Consider the following 16,765-nt stretch of genomic DNA (forward strand, 5'->3'; position numbering starts at 1 on the left):
GAAAATGCCCAGAGGTCCAACCTCATCCTGCTGTTTCTTCCAATGTAATGGCATTTGTTTTATTCTGGGTGAAATAATATCCACCATTTCCAGCTTGTTTTGTGTCCCACTAAATTTTCCACGGTCTCCCTGGAGTGACCCAGTTCTGTTACTGTGTCAGGAGCACAGAATGATTTCACTTTGCACGCCCCACTTCTCTCAGAGAAATCGGGCAACGTCGTTCGTCTTTGTCTGCACCACCAGGTTTCATGGACAGAGCACTGGAATTCCCCTGGAGGAAGGTGGTGCTTAACTCTGAAATCATCCACCCCACCATCCCACTATCTGGGACAAAGCTCACTCTCGTCTCCTTGCATTCCGGTCCAGCAGTCCCCCACTGGGTGCCCTGATCTCCGATCCGTCCTCCCAGCCCATTCCTCACCCACTGCCTCACGCTCTGATGCTCACCACATGAGAACTGGTTTTCTCACTGTTCTGCTGTATGTATCTCATTGTGGCAGCTCTGTAAGAGCAGTCTGTTCTGTTTTCATGCTTGTTTGGGTTACTGTTGAAGATAAGAGAGGAGAAATGTGCGCCATCCAGTTAGGGTGGTCAGATTAAGTGGAGGTTTCTCTGGTGAGAGACGCTAAGGTTGGGCTTGGGGCTTCTGTTCAGGAGGAGATGAAGAGAGAGGACACTGGGGAGGACTGGTCATAGCATACGATCTGGTTGGAGACCTGTTTGTTCGAGATGGATTGTGAGTGGCGTTTGGAAGGTGGTGTGGGCTATCACATTGACTGAGGGCCTAGCGCGCGAGTGACAGAGAATTTCAAGATGAGCTCCAGTGTGTGCACATTTGACTGTTTAATTAAAATGGGTCCTTTTTTTTTGTTATTCTTTACTAATCCTTTAGTTAAGATTCATAAATATAATTCCTTTACTCGTATGCAGTGTACTGTCTGTTATTTTGTGGCATTAATTTGTAACAGGGTAGCAAATGACACAGTATCCACACAAACCGGGGTTTGGAGTGGGATCAAGCGTGCCTCGATCTCATGAGCTTGGTGGGGCCAAAGGTTGTCTTCCCTAGATTTACGCAGCCAAGGAAACCAAGCAGTTTCACTTGTAATGGAGCGTCCAACCCATGTTAACCTCGCATCCTTGAAGCGAATATATTTGGGAGCAGTGGAACTTCTAGACCAACCTCTTAACTGATGAATTTTCCCTCACCTGCCTTTCTTTGAGTAGGTACCAATGGCCAGGGCCAGCATACTTTGGCTAATCGGTGAGTATTGTGAGCACGTGCCCAAGATCGCACCTGACGTACTACGGAAGATGGCCAAGTCCTTCACCAGTGAGGAGGACATTGTGAAGCTGCAGATCATTAACCTGGCTGCCAAGCTCTACCTCACCAACTCCAAACAGGTGAGTGGGGTTAACATGAAGGTGATGGCATAGAGCAGGGGTTCCCAACCTGCAGTCCACGGACCCCTCAGGTAATTGGACGGGAACGTGGCATTAAAAAAGGTTGGGAACCCCTTGCGTAGAGAGAGCCACACTCAGGTGATGGGATTTCAAATTATTAAGATTGTGATTTTTAAGATTAGCTTTAATTGTCATATCTGCATCGAAACATCAAAACAGTGAAATGCATCGTTTTGCATCAATGACCAACACAGTCTAAGAGTTGTGCTGGGGGCAGCCCACCAGTGTTGCCAGGTTGCCCACAACTTTCTGACTCTACCCACGTGACCCTGGAAAGTGGGAGGAAACCAGAGCATCTGGAGGAAGCCCATGTGCTCATGGGGAGAATGTGTAAACTCTTTACAGACAGCAGTGGGAATTGAACCCCAATCGGTGATCGCTGGCGCTGTAAGATGATGGTGCTAACCACTATGCTATCATGCCACCCACCCCCTTTGAGAATGTCAAGTCCCTCTGGCCTTGAGCTTGTCCTATGGAGTTAAAGTGTAACTGGCGGTTGACTGACTGAGGAATAAATGATTGAGTTGAATGAGAATCCCTGCAAATTAGAAGAAGTATTAATCATTTCCCTTCACTGATAAATCTCCAACATTTTATTTTGAACACACATTAGGCAGGAGTTCAGCTGGTCCAGCAACCCATCGAACGCTCCGTGGAATGAACACATGGACCCTTCTTTCCTCCATCATCTTCCCATTCTCTCCCATCAGACCTTTTAGGACAGATCCTGGGAGAGGGAAACTCAGGACCAACTGGGAATGAACACTTGGAAAAATTCTCTTCTATCTTCATGAACTTTGGAATCTCTTATGGAGATTCGTGCTATCTGTCCTCCCACGGGATCCAATGAGAAACCAGTGCAACTTCTTGTTAAAGGTGTAGTGGTTTTTTGGAACCCCGTATGGTAGCTCAGTCAATGTCTCTATGGGAGTGTTGTAAATCTGCCTTCCTAAGCAGATATAATGTGACTCCTGCTTAGTTAGTTGAAGTCCTGAATGTGTGGTTCTCACCATAAATCTATGCTCTCTAATTTTAGACTCCCCTACCCTGGGAAAAAGACTACCATTCACCTTATCTATTCCCCTCATGATTTTCCAGTCCTCTGCACGGTCACCCTCTGCTCCAGGGAAAACATTCCCAGCCTATTTAATACTAAAAAATGCTGGGGAACTCAGCATGGCAGGCAGCATTTAACTCCTTTCCAGTCCTGATAGAGACATAGAACAATATAGCCCAGAAACAGACCCTTCGGCCCATCTAGTTTATGTCAAATTATTGATCTGCCGAGTCCAATTGATCTGCACCCAGACGATAGCCCTCCCAAACATGTACCTATACAAATTTCTCTTAAATGTTGAAATCACACATCCACCATTTCTGCTGGTAGCTCGTTCCACATTCTCACCATTCCTTGAGTGAAAAAGTTCCCCTTAAACATTTCACCTTTCACCCTTAACCCATGGCCTCTTGTTCTAGACTCACACAATCTCAGTGGAAAAAGACTGCTTACATTTACCGTATCTGTACCCATAATATTGTATATCTCTATCAAATTCCCCCACATTTTCCTTCACACTAGGATTAAAGTCCTAACCAATTCAACGTTTCCCTATAATTCAGATCCTCAAGTCCTGGCAACATCCCTGTAAATTTTCTCTGCACTCTCTCAATCTTGTTGATATATTTCCTGTAGGTAGGTGATTAGGACTGGCCACAAAACTCCAAATTAAGCCTTACCAGCATCTTCACTGCTGTACTCAATACTTTGATTTATGAAGCCCAATGTGCCAAAAGCTCTCTTTATGGCCCTATCAACCTGTAGTGTCACTTTCAAGGAATTATGGATTTGTCTTCCCAGATCCCTCTGTTGTACCGTATTCTTCAGAGTGCTACCGTTCACCGTACGTCCTACCCTGCATTCATGTAGCCATGTTGACTATTCTTACTCAGTCCCTGTCTATCCAAATACTTTAGAATACCTTCCAATAACTTACCCACTACTGATGCTACAAGTCATAATTTCATGTGCTGATCCATGCCCTAAGATCAAGCATTTCCCACAATACTCCTTGCATTGAAATATATACAACTCCGAACTTGAGTTCCACCATGCTCAACCTTTCGATACCTGACTTTGTATATGGGCTTAAGAACATCTCTCCCCACAACCTCTCCACTGTCTGCCTCAGTAGGCAAGCTCTCTCGCCTGTCCTGTCTGAGCACTGCTGTGATGTTTTCCCTGACTGGTAATGCCACTCCTATCCCTGATGAAAGGTCTTGGTCCCAACTGTTGATTCCTCCTCTTAGATGCCGCCTGGCCTGCTGAGTTCCTCCAATAATTTTGTGCATTGCTCTGGATTTCCAGCATTTGCAGAATCTCTTCATCCCAGCCTTTCCTTGTCTTTCCTTGTAACTCCAGACCTCCAGTCCAGCAACATCCTTGTGCACTTTGTCTAGCTCAAATACATCATTCCGATATGTGGTGGTATGAACTACACCACTTGTACAGCTCTCACGTGACGTCCCCTCTATTACATTTCGCACACTAAAAGATGAACTCTTGATCTCCTCATCATGACCCTTGCCCTTTCTTTGCTTGCACTACACACTCTCTAACTGTAATGCTATATTCTGCAATTAATTTAATATCAGAGAGTGTATACAGTATATGTCCTGAAATTCTTACTCTTCATTAACATCCACGAATCAAGGAACCCTGAAGAGTGAGTGATAGAAACATCAGAACCTCAGCACTCCTCCCCCACACATAACCAGCAGCAGAAACATCAACCCCCACTTGCAACTGCAAAAGCACTGACCCTCCCCCACCACCTGCCCCCACTGTGCAAGAAATAGCAAAAGCCCACCTCCCTCCCTCCCCAAAGAGACCTTGATCTAGAGTACATCAGAAACTTTAGTCCATAAACTAGAACTTCGATATCTCGGACAGTCTCACTCTCACCGTCGAGGGAGAGAGAGACCGCTCCTGCAACAATGAGGTGGTGACCAGCAAGTTGCTGTTCCGATGTTACAAACTTCTGCAAGACCTCCGACTTGAGGACCAACAGGCTCTCACTCACCATCAAGAGAGAGAGATAGATCGCTTGAGTACAGGGGCCTTCTTCCTACAGCAGCACACCCCACCTGCTGTCCTGATATTTCAGTCTCCCACGACACTTCAGTGAGGAATCAGGTTGTCTACGGGCCGGACACGCATGTCTTCCAGGCCGTTCCTGGAAGTAGCGAAGTGCCAGGCCACACAGCTGGTCCGAAGATCCAGTGCTGCGAAGATCTGTAGTTTGAGCTGTGGGTTCATGGACTCTGACAGAACCTCAGCCACTTTGAAAAGAAAGGAAAGGCATAAGAGAAGAAGAATAAGCTGTTTCGTAGACGAACTGGAAGAAGTCGCCTGGGTCTGCAAAAACCACTGGAGTCATCTTTCCACGCTCCTCCTCCTATCTGTTTTCTCTACTCCATTGATCTCCTTGCGTATGGAATGATCTGTCAAGATAGCATGCAAAACTGAAAGCTTTTCTCTGTATCTTGGCACATGTCACAATAATAAACCGATACCACTAATTAGTGCCCTTGACCCTCCCATGGGCTGCACCTCCCCTGCCTGTATGATTGACCTAATGGACACCACTTGCCAGCAGATCGAGCATAGTAACAGCATTTCAGAACGTTAACCTCAAGGATAACCAGTGAAGCAAATAAAGCTACTGCTTTGTGGGCCGAAGGGCCGGTATTGTTCTGAAGGTTTTCTATGCCAGTAGTGTAACGGTTAGTACAGGGGTCAGCAACCTTTACCACTGAAAGAGCCACTTGGACCCGTTTCCCACAGAAAAGAAAACACTGGGAGCCGCAAAACCCGTTTGACATTTAAAATGAAATAACATTGCATACAACGTTTTGTTTTGCCTTTATGCTATGTATAAACAAACTATAATGTGTTGCATTTATGAAATTGATGAGCTCCTGCAGAGAAAACGAAATTACATTTCTGCATGCAACAAAAACATTTTGAACTCCGAAAAAAAGACGTTGGGTTGAAGGTTACTTTTAAGTAAAATACTCAACGTCTATTTGAGTCCTTCTTGTATTTATGAAAAACTCTAAACTTAAATTTGCCGCCAGCAGCAAACCAAAAATAACGTCAGCCAGCTGTCAACCTGAAAAATAAAAGGACTATTTCACTGAACAATGAAAACATATGAATAAACGTAAAATAATAGGCAATTAAAATATTTATCATACTTGGTCAGGTTGACTCACACCTGACAATGCAGTCGTATTTAGTAGGGATGGATCGATGCTTAGGGGAGTGACCGGGAAGGATGATGTGTTTTTTTCCTCTCTGAACTCACAGAAGCGTTTCCCAAACGATGTTTGCATTGCGATGATTGCAGAATGTAAATACTCCGAATGTATCATGTCGTGACCTTGTTTGAACTCTCTCAAATTGGGGAAGTGAGACAATGTGCCTTTCTGTAAATCTCTGGCAAGCACTGTCAACTTGCGCTGGAATGCCAAAACATCCTCCAACATGTGCAGGGCTGTGCGTCCTTTCCCCTGAAGAGCTGTGTTCAGCGTGTTCAGGTGCGCTGTCATGTCTACCATGAAGTGTAGCTTTTCCAGCCACTCTGGCTGTTCCAGCTCAGGAAAGGTGGGCCCTTTGCTGCCCAGGAAAGTTTTCACTTCTTCCAGACACGCGACAAAGCGTTTCAGCACCTCCCCTCTGGACAGCCAGCGATAAAAACACGTTGTAGCGGTGTGCTACACGCAGTCAGTAAACTGCAGTCAAAGATAGCTTTATTCGAACTAAACAGCCTTGCTTTTAAGCCTCCCTCAACCCGCCCCCCATGGGCGCGGATGCTGCAAAAGACACGTACTCACAAACCCCCGTAGGCTATCTCCCTTAGCCTGAACGATGGCTAATTGTGAGCTGGTTCGGATGTGTCAGGAAATGGGTCGCCACAACGTCTTATTTAGATTGTACAAGATCACCATAATCTTCAAATTTAGAATTACATTTCAAAAACTAACAAACCAACATAAAATACATTTTAATTAAATACTGACCAATTATTTCCCAAAGCAACAGGGAGCCGCAGCACAGACGTAAAAGAGCCACATGTGGCTCCGGAGCCGCGGGTTGCCGACCCCCGGGTTAGTACGACGCTGTTACAGCTTAGGGTGTAGGCGCTTGAAGTTCAATTCAGTGTTCCTTGTAAGGAGTCTGCACTGTAGAATGCGTGGGTTTTCTCTGGGTGTTCCAACAGTCCAAAGTCCTGCCAGTTGGTAGGTTAATTGGTCATTGTAAATTGTCCTTTTTAAAGGCTGGGGTTGAATTGCTGGGGTTGCTCAAAGGGCCAGTAGGGCCTGTTCTGTATCTCTAAATAACAATAACAAGTAAAAGAGATGCAAATGTTCTCTGATATGCGAAAGGGATGTATTCTTGGAAAATAGTTTGGAGAATGGACCTTGGTGTGAAGTGAAAAGGCCAGGCTAATTACGTTGTAGATAATTTGGTACAGTGTGTTCCTGTGTGAGAGGAGTGGCACTATTTTTTATGAGAGTGAAAAAAAATATTTTTGTAAGTCAGAAACGTGTACCTCAAAGATGCATTACTGTGCAAAAGTCTTGGGTGTATATATAGCTGGTGAGCCCAAGACATTTCATAGTACTGTATTTGTCAACACGGAGCGGAGAGCAAGTTGTAAATCTGATGGGAACAACGGATATTGGGAATGGCGAGGATGGAGCACCACGGGAGGGGTGAGGGGCAGGTGGCAGAGGAGGAGTGCTGGGGGCGGGGGTGGTGTGGGTGCAGACACACCCAACCCTGAGACACCAGGCAAGGTCATTTGGTTCCAAGCAGTTGGTTTATGGATCATTACAGAATGTCTCTGGTGCTTCCTGCCCCCTCCCCTCTTCCCTTCTTTGCCAAACCATGATTCCCCTCTCCCTGTCCCCTTCCCACTCTCAGTCCACAATAGAGAGCCATATGAGAATCAGGTTTATCACCACCCACGTCTGTCATGAAATTTGTTTTTTATTGTGGCAGTGCAGTGCAATACACGAAGTTACTACAGTACTGTGCAAAAGTCTTGGGCTCTCTTGCTGTACATATATGCCTAAGACTTCTGTACAGTACTGTAGAGCAGCAAAGAAAATCATAAATCTAGGAAAACCTTTGTTTAACAGGAAGGCAGCATTAGCATCTTCTCACTTTATACTCCCCTGTAATGTGAGCAGCTGCACATCATTTTGTTTTATTTTAAAGATACAACATGATAAACAGGGCTTTTCACCAAGCCTGCACCACCCGGTTACACCATTGTGAGCAATTAACCTACTGCCTTGTACATCTTTGGAATGGGGGAGGAAATCCATTGGGTCACGGGGAGGATATATAAACTCCTCACAACCAGCAGCTGAACTGAACCCAGGTCGCTAATGCTGTAATTGGTTTACGCTAACAGCTAAGCCCCCAAGGTTGCCCGTTGTCTTGTTTTCAGCTTTTTTTCCCCTCCCCACCATTTGGAAGCTGTGTCCCGTGATGTGAATTTGAATTTGATTTTGATTCCAGACCAAACTGCTGACCCAGTACGTTCTGAACCTGGCCAAGTATGACCAAAATTACGACATCCGTGACCGAGCTCGCTTCATTCGCCAGCTCATCGTCCCCACGGAAAAGAGCGGTGTGCTGAGCAAGCACGCCAAGAAGCTGTTCCTGGCCCAGAAGCCTGCTCCCGTGCTCGAGTCTTCCTTCAAAGGTAGGAGGGATCCACACATGGCAACATGAACCCCAGCGGGTGGGGCAGAAATGGGTCAGAGTGGTCTGTCGTGTGTGAGTTTGCTGTGGGTTTCTTGGGCAGAGTAAGAGGGGCTCTGAGGTTGGGATGAACTCTACAGGATAGGATAGGAGCTCACCCTCTCCTCATTGGGACAGGACCAGTTTCACCGAAATAAGAACAGCAGTAGGCCGATCTAGCGTTTCTGCTCTGCCTCTCATCAAGGTAGTGTTTGACGTCTGCACCATTTTCTTGCAGTGCTTCCCTCCCCCACCCGATCTCTGGATTTCTGTAGACAACTGCAGGCCTGTGTTTAGACTCATTGACCGAACCTCCACATCAGAGGAATCCAAATGTTCACCAACATCTGCATGAAGAGATTTCAAAGTTCAAAATAAACTTATTATCAAAGTACATACGTGTCGCCACATACAACCCTGAGATTCATTTTCTTGAGGGAAAACTCAATAAATCCATATTAGAATAATAACCATAGTAGAATCAATGAAAGCCAATGCCAATTAAAAAATAAACTGAAAATACAAAAAGAATGAAACAATAATAATAATAAATAAATAAGCAATAAATATCGAGAACATGAGATGGAGTCCTTGAAAGTGAGCCCCTGTGTTGTGGGAACATTTCAATGAGGGGGCAAGTGGAGTTGAACCCCTGGGTTGAAGAGTACTAACTGTTCCTGAACCTGGTGGTGTGGGACCTGAGTCTCCTGCACCTTCTTCCTGATGGCAGCAGTGGGAAGAGAGTGTGTCCTGGGTGGTGGAGGTCCTGACGATGGAGGCTGTTTTCCTGCGACAATGCTTTGTGCTCAGTGGCTGGGAGGGTTTTACTTGTGATGGACTGAGCCATAACCATAAATTTTAGTGGGATTTCCCCTTCCCCAAATCAGTTTTCTTCTTATTTATCCTGGAACGGTGCCTCCCCCCCAGTCCTATCTCCTCAGCCAGGGGAGAAGTTCTCCCCACGTGTGACATGTGGCGGCAAATTCAGACTCACTGAATGGGGGAGGGGTGTAGACACAATGGGGGGAGAGGATTATGGACCAGGTGAGAAAGAGAAGTAGAACTCTGAACTTGACTGCAACTCATGATCTCAGTATTATTTTATATTTGCATATCAGTTGTTTGTCAGTCTTGGTTTATGTATTTTTTTTATAAATTCCATTGTATTTCTTTATTTTCTTGTAAAATGAATCTTGTAAAAATAAAATGAAAATGAATCTCAGCGTAGTATATGGTAACATATACGTACCATGATCATAAATTTACTCTGAATTTGACCTGGTGGGGAGGGGTGTGATTGGCTGAGAACCTTTATTCTTCACCCACCATCTTCCATGACTCACCCATGACTCAGCTTGAATTGAACCACCAGATGGAGCACCCCATTACTTTCCTTCTCCGGAGGAACAGGGGGGTCAAGGGAAAGCAAGAGTTTAATGTCCTTTCACTGCTGCTGTGTCCTCCACCAGCAGTGCAGTCCCAAGGTTATTCTTGGGCTCAGGTGCCAGTGAACTGGGTCAACTTATAGGTGACCTTTGGAGAGCCATGGAGCTACTGGAGGAGATGGGTGTAAGGGGTGTGAAGGGCTAAAGGAAAAGGAATCTGATAGGAGGGGAGAGTGGACCATGGAATAAGTGAAAGGAGTTGGGGAACCAGAGGAAGGGGATGAGCAGTTCATGAGGGAAGAGAAGGGGTGAGAGGGCTACCCTAATGAAGGAAGTGATCCTCCCCTTTTGTTTCTCCCCCTTTTCCTCCTTAGATGTTGCCTGACCTGCTGAATTCCTCCAGCATTTTGTGTGTGTTGTCCCAGGCCACCCAGGAATACCCAAGGCAGCACAGCACACAAACTCCGCACAGGCAGCACCTGAGGCTGGGATTGAATCCAGTGCACCGGAGCTGTCAGCCAGCAGTTCTCCCTTACTGTGCCATGGAGGGGTCTTACACTGGGGGTTCGGACACAGTTTTTTAACATGGGAAACTTGTCTTCCTCATAGATCGGGATCACTTCCAGCTTGGCTCCCTCTCCCACCTGCTCAACAGCAAGGCCAGTGGATACCAAGAACTGCCCGACTGGCCGGGATCAGCCCCTGACCCTTCAGTCCGTAATGTTGAGGTAAGGCAGTGTCATGGGTGGGGAGGGTGGAGTCAGCTATAACAACAGAAGCTGCGTACGTTTATCTATCACCGGTAACAAAAGCATTGCCAATATCAGAGACTGAGGTATTGGGCCAGGCGATCAATAACTTGGTAGGAAAGCTGGGATGAAGGAAGAGAGAGATGGGGAGAAGACTACACAAGGGGTGACTGATACCTGAGACTCACTGTGAGAGAAGAGGATGGAATCAGATGCAATGGACATGGCTGAGGCATTTAGCCATACTTAAGTAGAACACAACATAGCACAGTGTGGGTCCTTTGGCTCACGATGCTGTGATGACCTTTGAACCTATTCTGCAATCAGTCTAGCCCTTTCTTCCTACATATCCTATAATCCATCATTTTTTTTTCTTCCTTGTGCACTTCTAAGAGTCCCCTAAGTGTCGCTAATGATTCTGCCTGTACCACCACCTCTGGCAGGAGGCAAAAAAAAACCAAACCCTACATCTCCTTTAAACTTTCCTCCACTCGCTTCAAACTGATGTCCTCTGGAGTTAGCCATTGCTGCTCTGGAAAAAAGGTGCTTGCTGTCCGCTCTATCTATAACGCTTCTACACCTAAATAAGCAAGGTTTAAAAGGGTCACCATCATCATTATGTGCCGTGTCGTATGACATGGGTGATCATGGTCTCACGACTGTGATTGTTCCTGGCAAATTTTTCTACAGAAGTGGTTTGCCATTACCTTCTTCTGGGCAGCGTTTTTACAAGATAGGTGACCCCATCCATTATCAGTGCAAGAGATTGTCTGCCTGGTGTCAATGGCTGCATAACCAGGACTTGTGATATGCACCAGCTACTCATACGACCATCCACCACCTGCTTCAGTGGCTTCACTTAACCCTGATCGAGGGGCTAAACAAATGCTACACCTTGCCCAAGGGTGACCTGCAGGCCAGTGGGGTGAAGGAATGCCTTACATCTCCTCAGGCAGAGATGTATCTCCAACCCACCACCCAACCTAGAAGGATAATGGTACTAATGAGGCAAATGGTATTAATGTAGATGTGCATAAAAGTTAGCACGGATGCGGAGGGCTGAATGGCCTGTTTCTGTTCTGTACAACTGTAAAACTAACACAAGAGAGAGTTAAGGAAGAGATTCCACACCTTGGCAATGAAAGGTACGGCCACTAGTTGTGCAGCAGTAGAGGAGGCCAGAGCTGGAGGAGCGAGGAAGGGATGATGGTGTCAAAGAGAGGGTGTTTGCCAACACTGCTTTTACCCCAGTTAGTGAAGACTTCAGAGAGGTTGGACTGGAGTCTTTCTGCGAGGCCCATGTTTTCTGGGGTGACAGTTGTCTTGGGTTCCTCCAAAACTGAGGCTCAGCGCTGGAGCTTGACTATTCAGAGCTACTGTCGTTACACAGTCTACGACCTCCTTCTCCCAAAAAGACATAGCACCTGGGGATTGGCTGGAAGCTTTGATTGCCCATCTCTGTTAGGGGTTGTGAAGTAAACAGCGTAGAGGACCATTACATGTAGTGGGATGGATTAGAATGACCACCTAACAGCAAGGAAACGGTGAAGAACTGACAGGGTTCATTTCGACACGTGTGAACCATGAGTGGCTAGAAACAGTCAGTGGGAGCATCTGTGGAACGAGGAAAAAGAGTTAACTCTTTCAGGGCCACGATGCCTTGAGAATATGGCTACAGGTTGGGATAAACATTCTGACAAAAGCACTCAATATTATCTCTGTTTCTCTCGCTGCTGTTCCACCATCTGATGACAGGCCGTCCCCGGGTTATGAATTCCTGGCATATGGACACCTGTACGTACAAGCAAGCTCCCTTGATATTATTGAACTCAAAAAGTCCAACGTATGCACAGACATTCATTCCAATGAATGATGAAATTATTTTCTACTCTCTCCATTTTCAGTAATTCTCCTTACTTATCAGTGCTTCAGATGCCATTCGTTATAATACTGTAGAGATATGGTTACCATAGTGTGATTTTCGTTTATTTTCTGACTTACAGGTAAAATTAACTTACAAATGCTTGTTTGTTACCCAGGAGCCACCTGTTTCTGGTTTCCCCTTACTGCAGTTCTATCTCCTTAATGTAAATATTCCAAAGCAAAGCCTCCAAGTGCTCTCAAGTCCCGCACACTGCATCCCTTATGCCTGAAATGCTTTGAAGGAAGGCAGAGTAGGCTGGAGAGGTGACTGTAGATGGGGAGGTGGGCAGAAACATGACAAAGTGGGTTTGTAATTGCAGCAGGAGGAGGTGCACGGACAGTGACGAGGATTGGGGCATTTTCCCAATAATGTTGCTTGACAGTTTGATGACTCTTGAGTTGCTGCTCAGTTGAGTAGCTGCCTGAATATCCTCTGCGATGCTGTCCACAGAAGGAGGTGTCCGAGGAGCCGGAGGTGCGGATCGGCTTGCTGGGAGACTGGAGAGAGGTGCGAGTGTGCTCTGTTTGCAGTGCTGTGTGCTTTCATGCTGGGGTTCCCATTCAACCATTCAAGCTGTCCCTCAAGGATCAGGCGTGATAGTTGAGTCAGAGTGCAGGGAGCCTTGGAATTTCAGCAGATGCTGGACGTCCGAAATGGAAATGGGGGGGGGGGGGGGGTTGGTGACAGAAACACTCAGCAAGTTAGGCAGCATTTGTGGAGTGAGAAACAAGGCCAATGTTTCACGCTAGAGATGCTTTATCAGAACAGAGAAGAGCAGATAAAAATCTGCAGAGAAGGTTGTGGGAGGAATGGATAGATAGGGCAAAGGGAAAGTCTGTGATAGGATGAGACCAAATGGGTTAATGGGGTAGTTGGACAGTGATTACTCTTCCTTGTCTCACACTAAACCAGACATTTCCCTTTGATCTATCTGTCCCTCCTGGTAACTTCTCTCCAAGTTAGTGTCCCCTTCTAATCAGTGACAAACAGTGACTGCTCTGACTTGTTAAATCTGTTTCTCTCTCCAACAGGCTGTCTGATTTGGAGATTACTGATGTCTATTGTCATTCACTGACCCTTCATACAACCCTAACCAAACCCATCCAAACCCAAAGCCTCACCTCAGACCCCCCCCCCCCCCCACCAAACACCTGACCACAGTGCTCCTACTGGATCCCAAAGTCCTGGAGCCCCACCCCCACTGGATGTCGATGCCCACGCCCCTCCCACTGGGCATCGATGCCCACGCCCCTGCCACTACGTAACTGTGGTGACAGACTACAGCATTTAAAGAACTGAAGTATTGAGGAGGAACGTCTGAAGCTTTGAGTCCAGGAAGAACATTCAAGAGACATGACATCATGATAACCACCACCGAGAGCTGTGTCACTGGACTTTTGATCCTGTCACACATTGTGCAGAATGGGGGTCACTCAGCCTCCCCCATGGGCTAGCCTCAGTTCCCCTGTTATCATTACCTGCACCACCACCCAGCCCTTCCTGTGGGCAGCAACACAAGACAGGCATGTGCTGGAGCCGCCAATAAGAATGCTGAGAGAGGATCCTATAAACCTTCAGCACAAAATAAGTTTGGAGGAACTCAGCAAGTCAGACAGCATCTATGGAGAGAAATAAACAGTCAACGTTTCGGGCCAAGTAACTGTGGATTTTCCCACAGTAAACAAACAGACTTTGTCGCACAGACAAACATTAAAACAACTAGGCAAAGTTGGCTTCCAACATGGGTGTTCATCAAACTTGTTGGCAGAATGTCCGCTGGTCACTGGGCGCTGACATTGATTCACTGAGATGCATGTGTTGTGCTGTGAGTGGGTTTGCTGTCTCTGCTGTTCATGCTGTGCCACTTCTTGACATAAAATCTCTTGCCACTCACCTTGCAGCTGGGAGCTGGAACCATTTTGGCCCAAATAGTTCAGAGTGAGGATCATTTTCTGACGTTTACTGTACGGTGTTTTATAGTTTTGTAAACACAGATACAGATCCTTCAGCCCAGCTTGTCTGTGCTGACCAACGTGCGTGCTTACCCGAATCCCATTTGGTCTCTGTCTCCGTGTCTCGCCACACTTCTGTCTGCCTCTGTGTCTCTGTCGCCTTCTCTCTTCCTTTGTCAATGCTGCTGTGTTGGGATGGGGTGAGGCTCAGCTATTCCCTTGGCACTCCTACCGCATTGAAAACAGTTAAGTTGCCACGTTGAGCCAGCTGCAAATCAATAGTGCAGCCACACCAGCAGTGTGAGAGAACAGGTCTCCTGGCACCCAGCAGGCAGTGGTGAGAGAGACTGTAGAACCCTGGTGATCTGTCAGCACCTTGAGGAGGGGGTGCCAGTTTCCAGTGCTGCTCTCAGTCCCTTTGCCAGACCGGGTACAGCCCACCTCTCCACTCACCAGCTGCGTCACTCACCCCATCGCCAGTGCACTTGACCATGGTTTGCTGCAGGGGTCCACACTTGATTCCCCGCATACAACCCAAGCAGAGGCAGGGGAGCACACATCCGTGGGAACCCCAGGACTAAAAGTGTATGATAAGTTTGTGCTCTGGTTACACTTACAGTGATTGATGAGCTGATACAGTGTCTCCAGTTCCACAACCCCTCCCCTGGTTCATGTCTGACCTCAAGAAGGCACAGTGCAGCATGTCTAGCGCCCTGGGTGTCCACTGTCAATAATCCTAATGTCATGGGGCAATGGCATGGCCATTTGTGCACAAGATTCTGCAAATGATGAAAATCTTGAGCAACACACACACAGAGTGCAGCAAGTCAGCAGCATCTATAAACAGTAAACATTTCAGGCCAAGACCTTTCATGATGAGGAGTCTCAGCCCAAAACCTCAACTGTTTATTCCCCTCCATACCTGCTGACTTCCTCCAGCATTTTGTATGTGTTGCTTAAGATTATCAGCATTTGCAGAATCTTCTGTGTTTACAATAGACAGAGGCTTTCCAGTCCTAATGAAGGGCCTTGGCTTGACACATCAACTGTTCATTCAACTCCATAGATGCTGCCTGACCTGCTGAGTTCCTCCAGCATTTTGTGTGTGTTGCTCTCTCCCAAGTTTTGGCAGCATGGTTATTTCTAGAGGAGTGTGACTCAGGTCAGTACCGATCCTCTGTCCGTATGTGATTCCAATGCCTATTTCTCCTGCTGCTGTCCGGTCTATAGTTTTATAAAACACCCCCTCTTGTTCCTCTCTTCCCAGTTGCTTTCTGACTTCTGTTGTGATGTGGCTTAACTAAAAAATTAACTTAAGTCCAGACCATCCAAACAGATTGAACTGCAGAACGTTACAGATGGCGCATCAGTCACAATTTGGTGATAACCTTGGATTCTCGATGTGGCAATAGCCCTCAAACACAAAGGGTTTATGTTGCTAGGCAGCAGAAAAGGGGCTTGACAGGAAAATCAAGAATCCAAAGCTGAGTTAGCAGCACCAGAAACATAAAAACACTGCAAACACACAACAGGTTGGGCAGCATCTGTGGAGAGAATAACAGGGTGAACATTTCTGACCCTTTGTCAGGGCTGTGCATCTGCACTTTTATTGTTCTTCATCTTTTGAGTTGGTAGCACCTACCACTTGGTGTCATACCGCAGGGGAACAGGCCGCTCAGCCCATCAAAATGTGACTGACCAACTACTCACTGGCACTATCCCCACATTCTCATCAGCCCCCACCTCATTGCTTCTACCACTCACTTGCACACTGTACCTCCCTCTGCAATTGGATCCTCAACTTTCTAACTGGAAGACCACAATCTGCAGATTGGTGATAACATATCCTCCTCGCTGACGATCAACACTGGTGCACCATGGGTGTGTGCTTAGCCCACTGCTCTACTCTCTCAATACACATGACTGTGTGGCTAGGCACAGCTCAAATACCATCTGTAAATTTGCTGACGATACAACCATTGTTGGTAGAAACTCAGGTGGTGATGAGAGGGCGTACAGGAGTGAGATATGCCAACTAGTGGAGTGGTGCCACAGCAACAACCTGGCACTCAACGTCAGTAAGATGAAAGAGCTGATTGTGGACTTCAGGAAGGGTAGGACTAAGGAACATATACCAATCCTCATAGAGGGATCAGAAGTGGAGAGAGTGAGCAGTTTCAAGTTCCTGGGTGTCAAGATCTCGGAGGATATAACCTGGTCCCAACATATCGATATAGTTACAAAGGCAAGACAGGAGCTAGACTTTATTAGGAGTTTGAAGAGATTTGGTATGTCAACAAATACACTGAAAAACTTCTATAGTTGTACCGTGGAGAGTTTTCTGACAGGCTGCATCACTGGTATGGAGGACTGAAATACTGAAAGAAGCTGCAGAAGGTTGTAATCTAGTCAGCTCCATCTTGGGGTACTAGCCTAAAAAGTACCCAGGACATCTTCAGGGAGTGGTGTCTCAT

At 46.6% G+C, this 16,765-nt stretch overlaps 1 protein-coding gene across 1 annotated transcript in view; it reads left to right on the forward strand.

Annotated features, from left to right (window-relative positions):
- LOC132379202 (AP-3 complex subunit beta-2) overlaps positions 1-16,765 on the forward strand; it is a 223,478-nt gene that overhangs the window by 163,692 nt on the left and 43,021 nt on the right. The window contains exons 15-18 of the mRNA XM_059946877.1: positions 1,228-1,404; positions 8,057-8,243; positions 10,276-10,394; positions 12,790-12,846. Coding sequence (XP_059802860.1) covers positions 1,228-1,404; positions 8,057-8,243; positions 10,276-10,394; positions 12,790-12,846 — 540 coding nt within the window. The remainder of the gene's footprint in view (positions 1-1,227; positions 1,405-8,056; positions 8,244-10,275; positions 10,395-12,789; positions 12,847-16,765) is intronic.

This window comes from Hypanus sabinus, chromosome 21, assembly GCF_030144855.1.
Source record: "Hypanus sabinus isolate sHypSab1 chromosome 21, sHypSab1.hap1, whole genome shotgun sequence".
Lineage (NCBI taxonomy): Eukaryota > Metazoa > Chordata > Chondrichthyes > Myliobatiformes > Dasyatidae > Hypanus > Hypanus sabinus.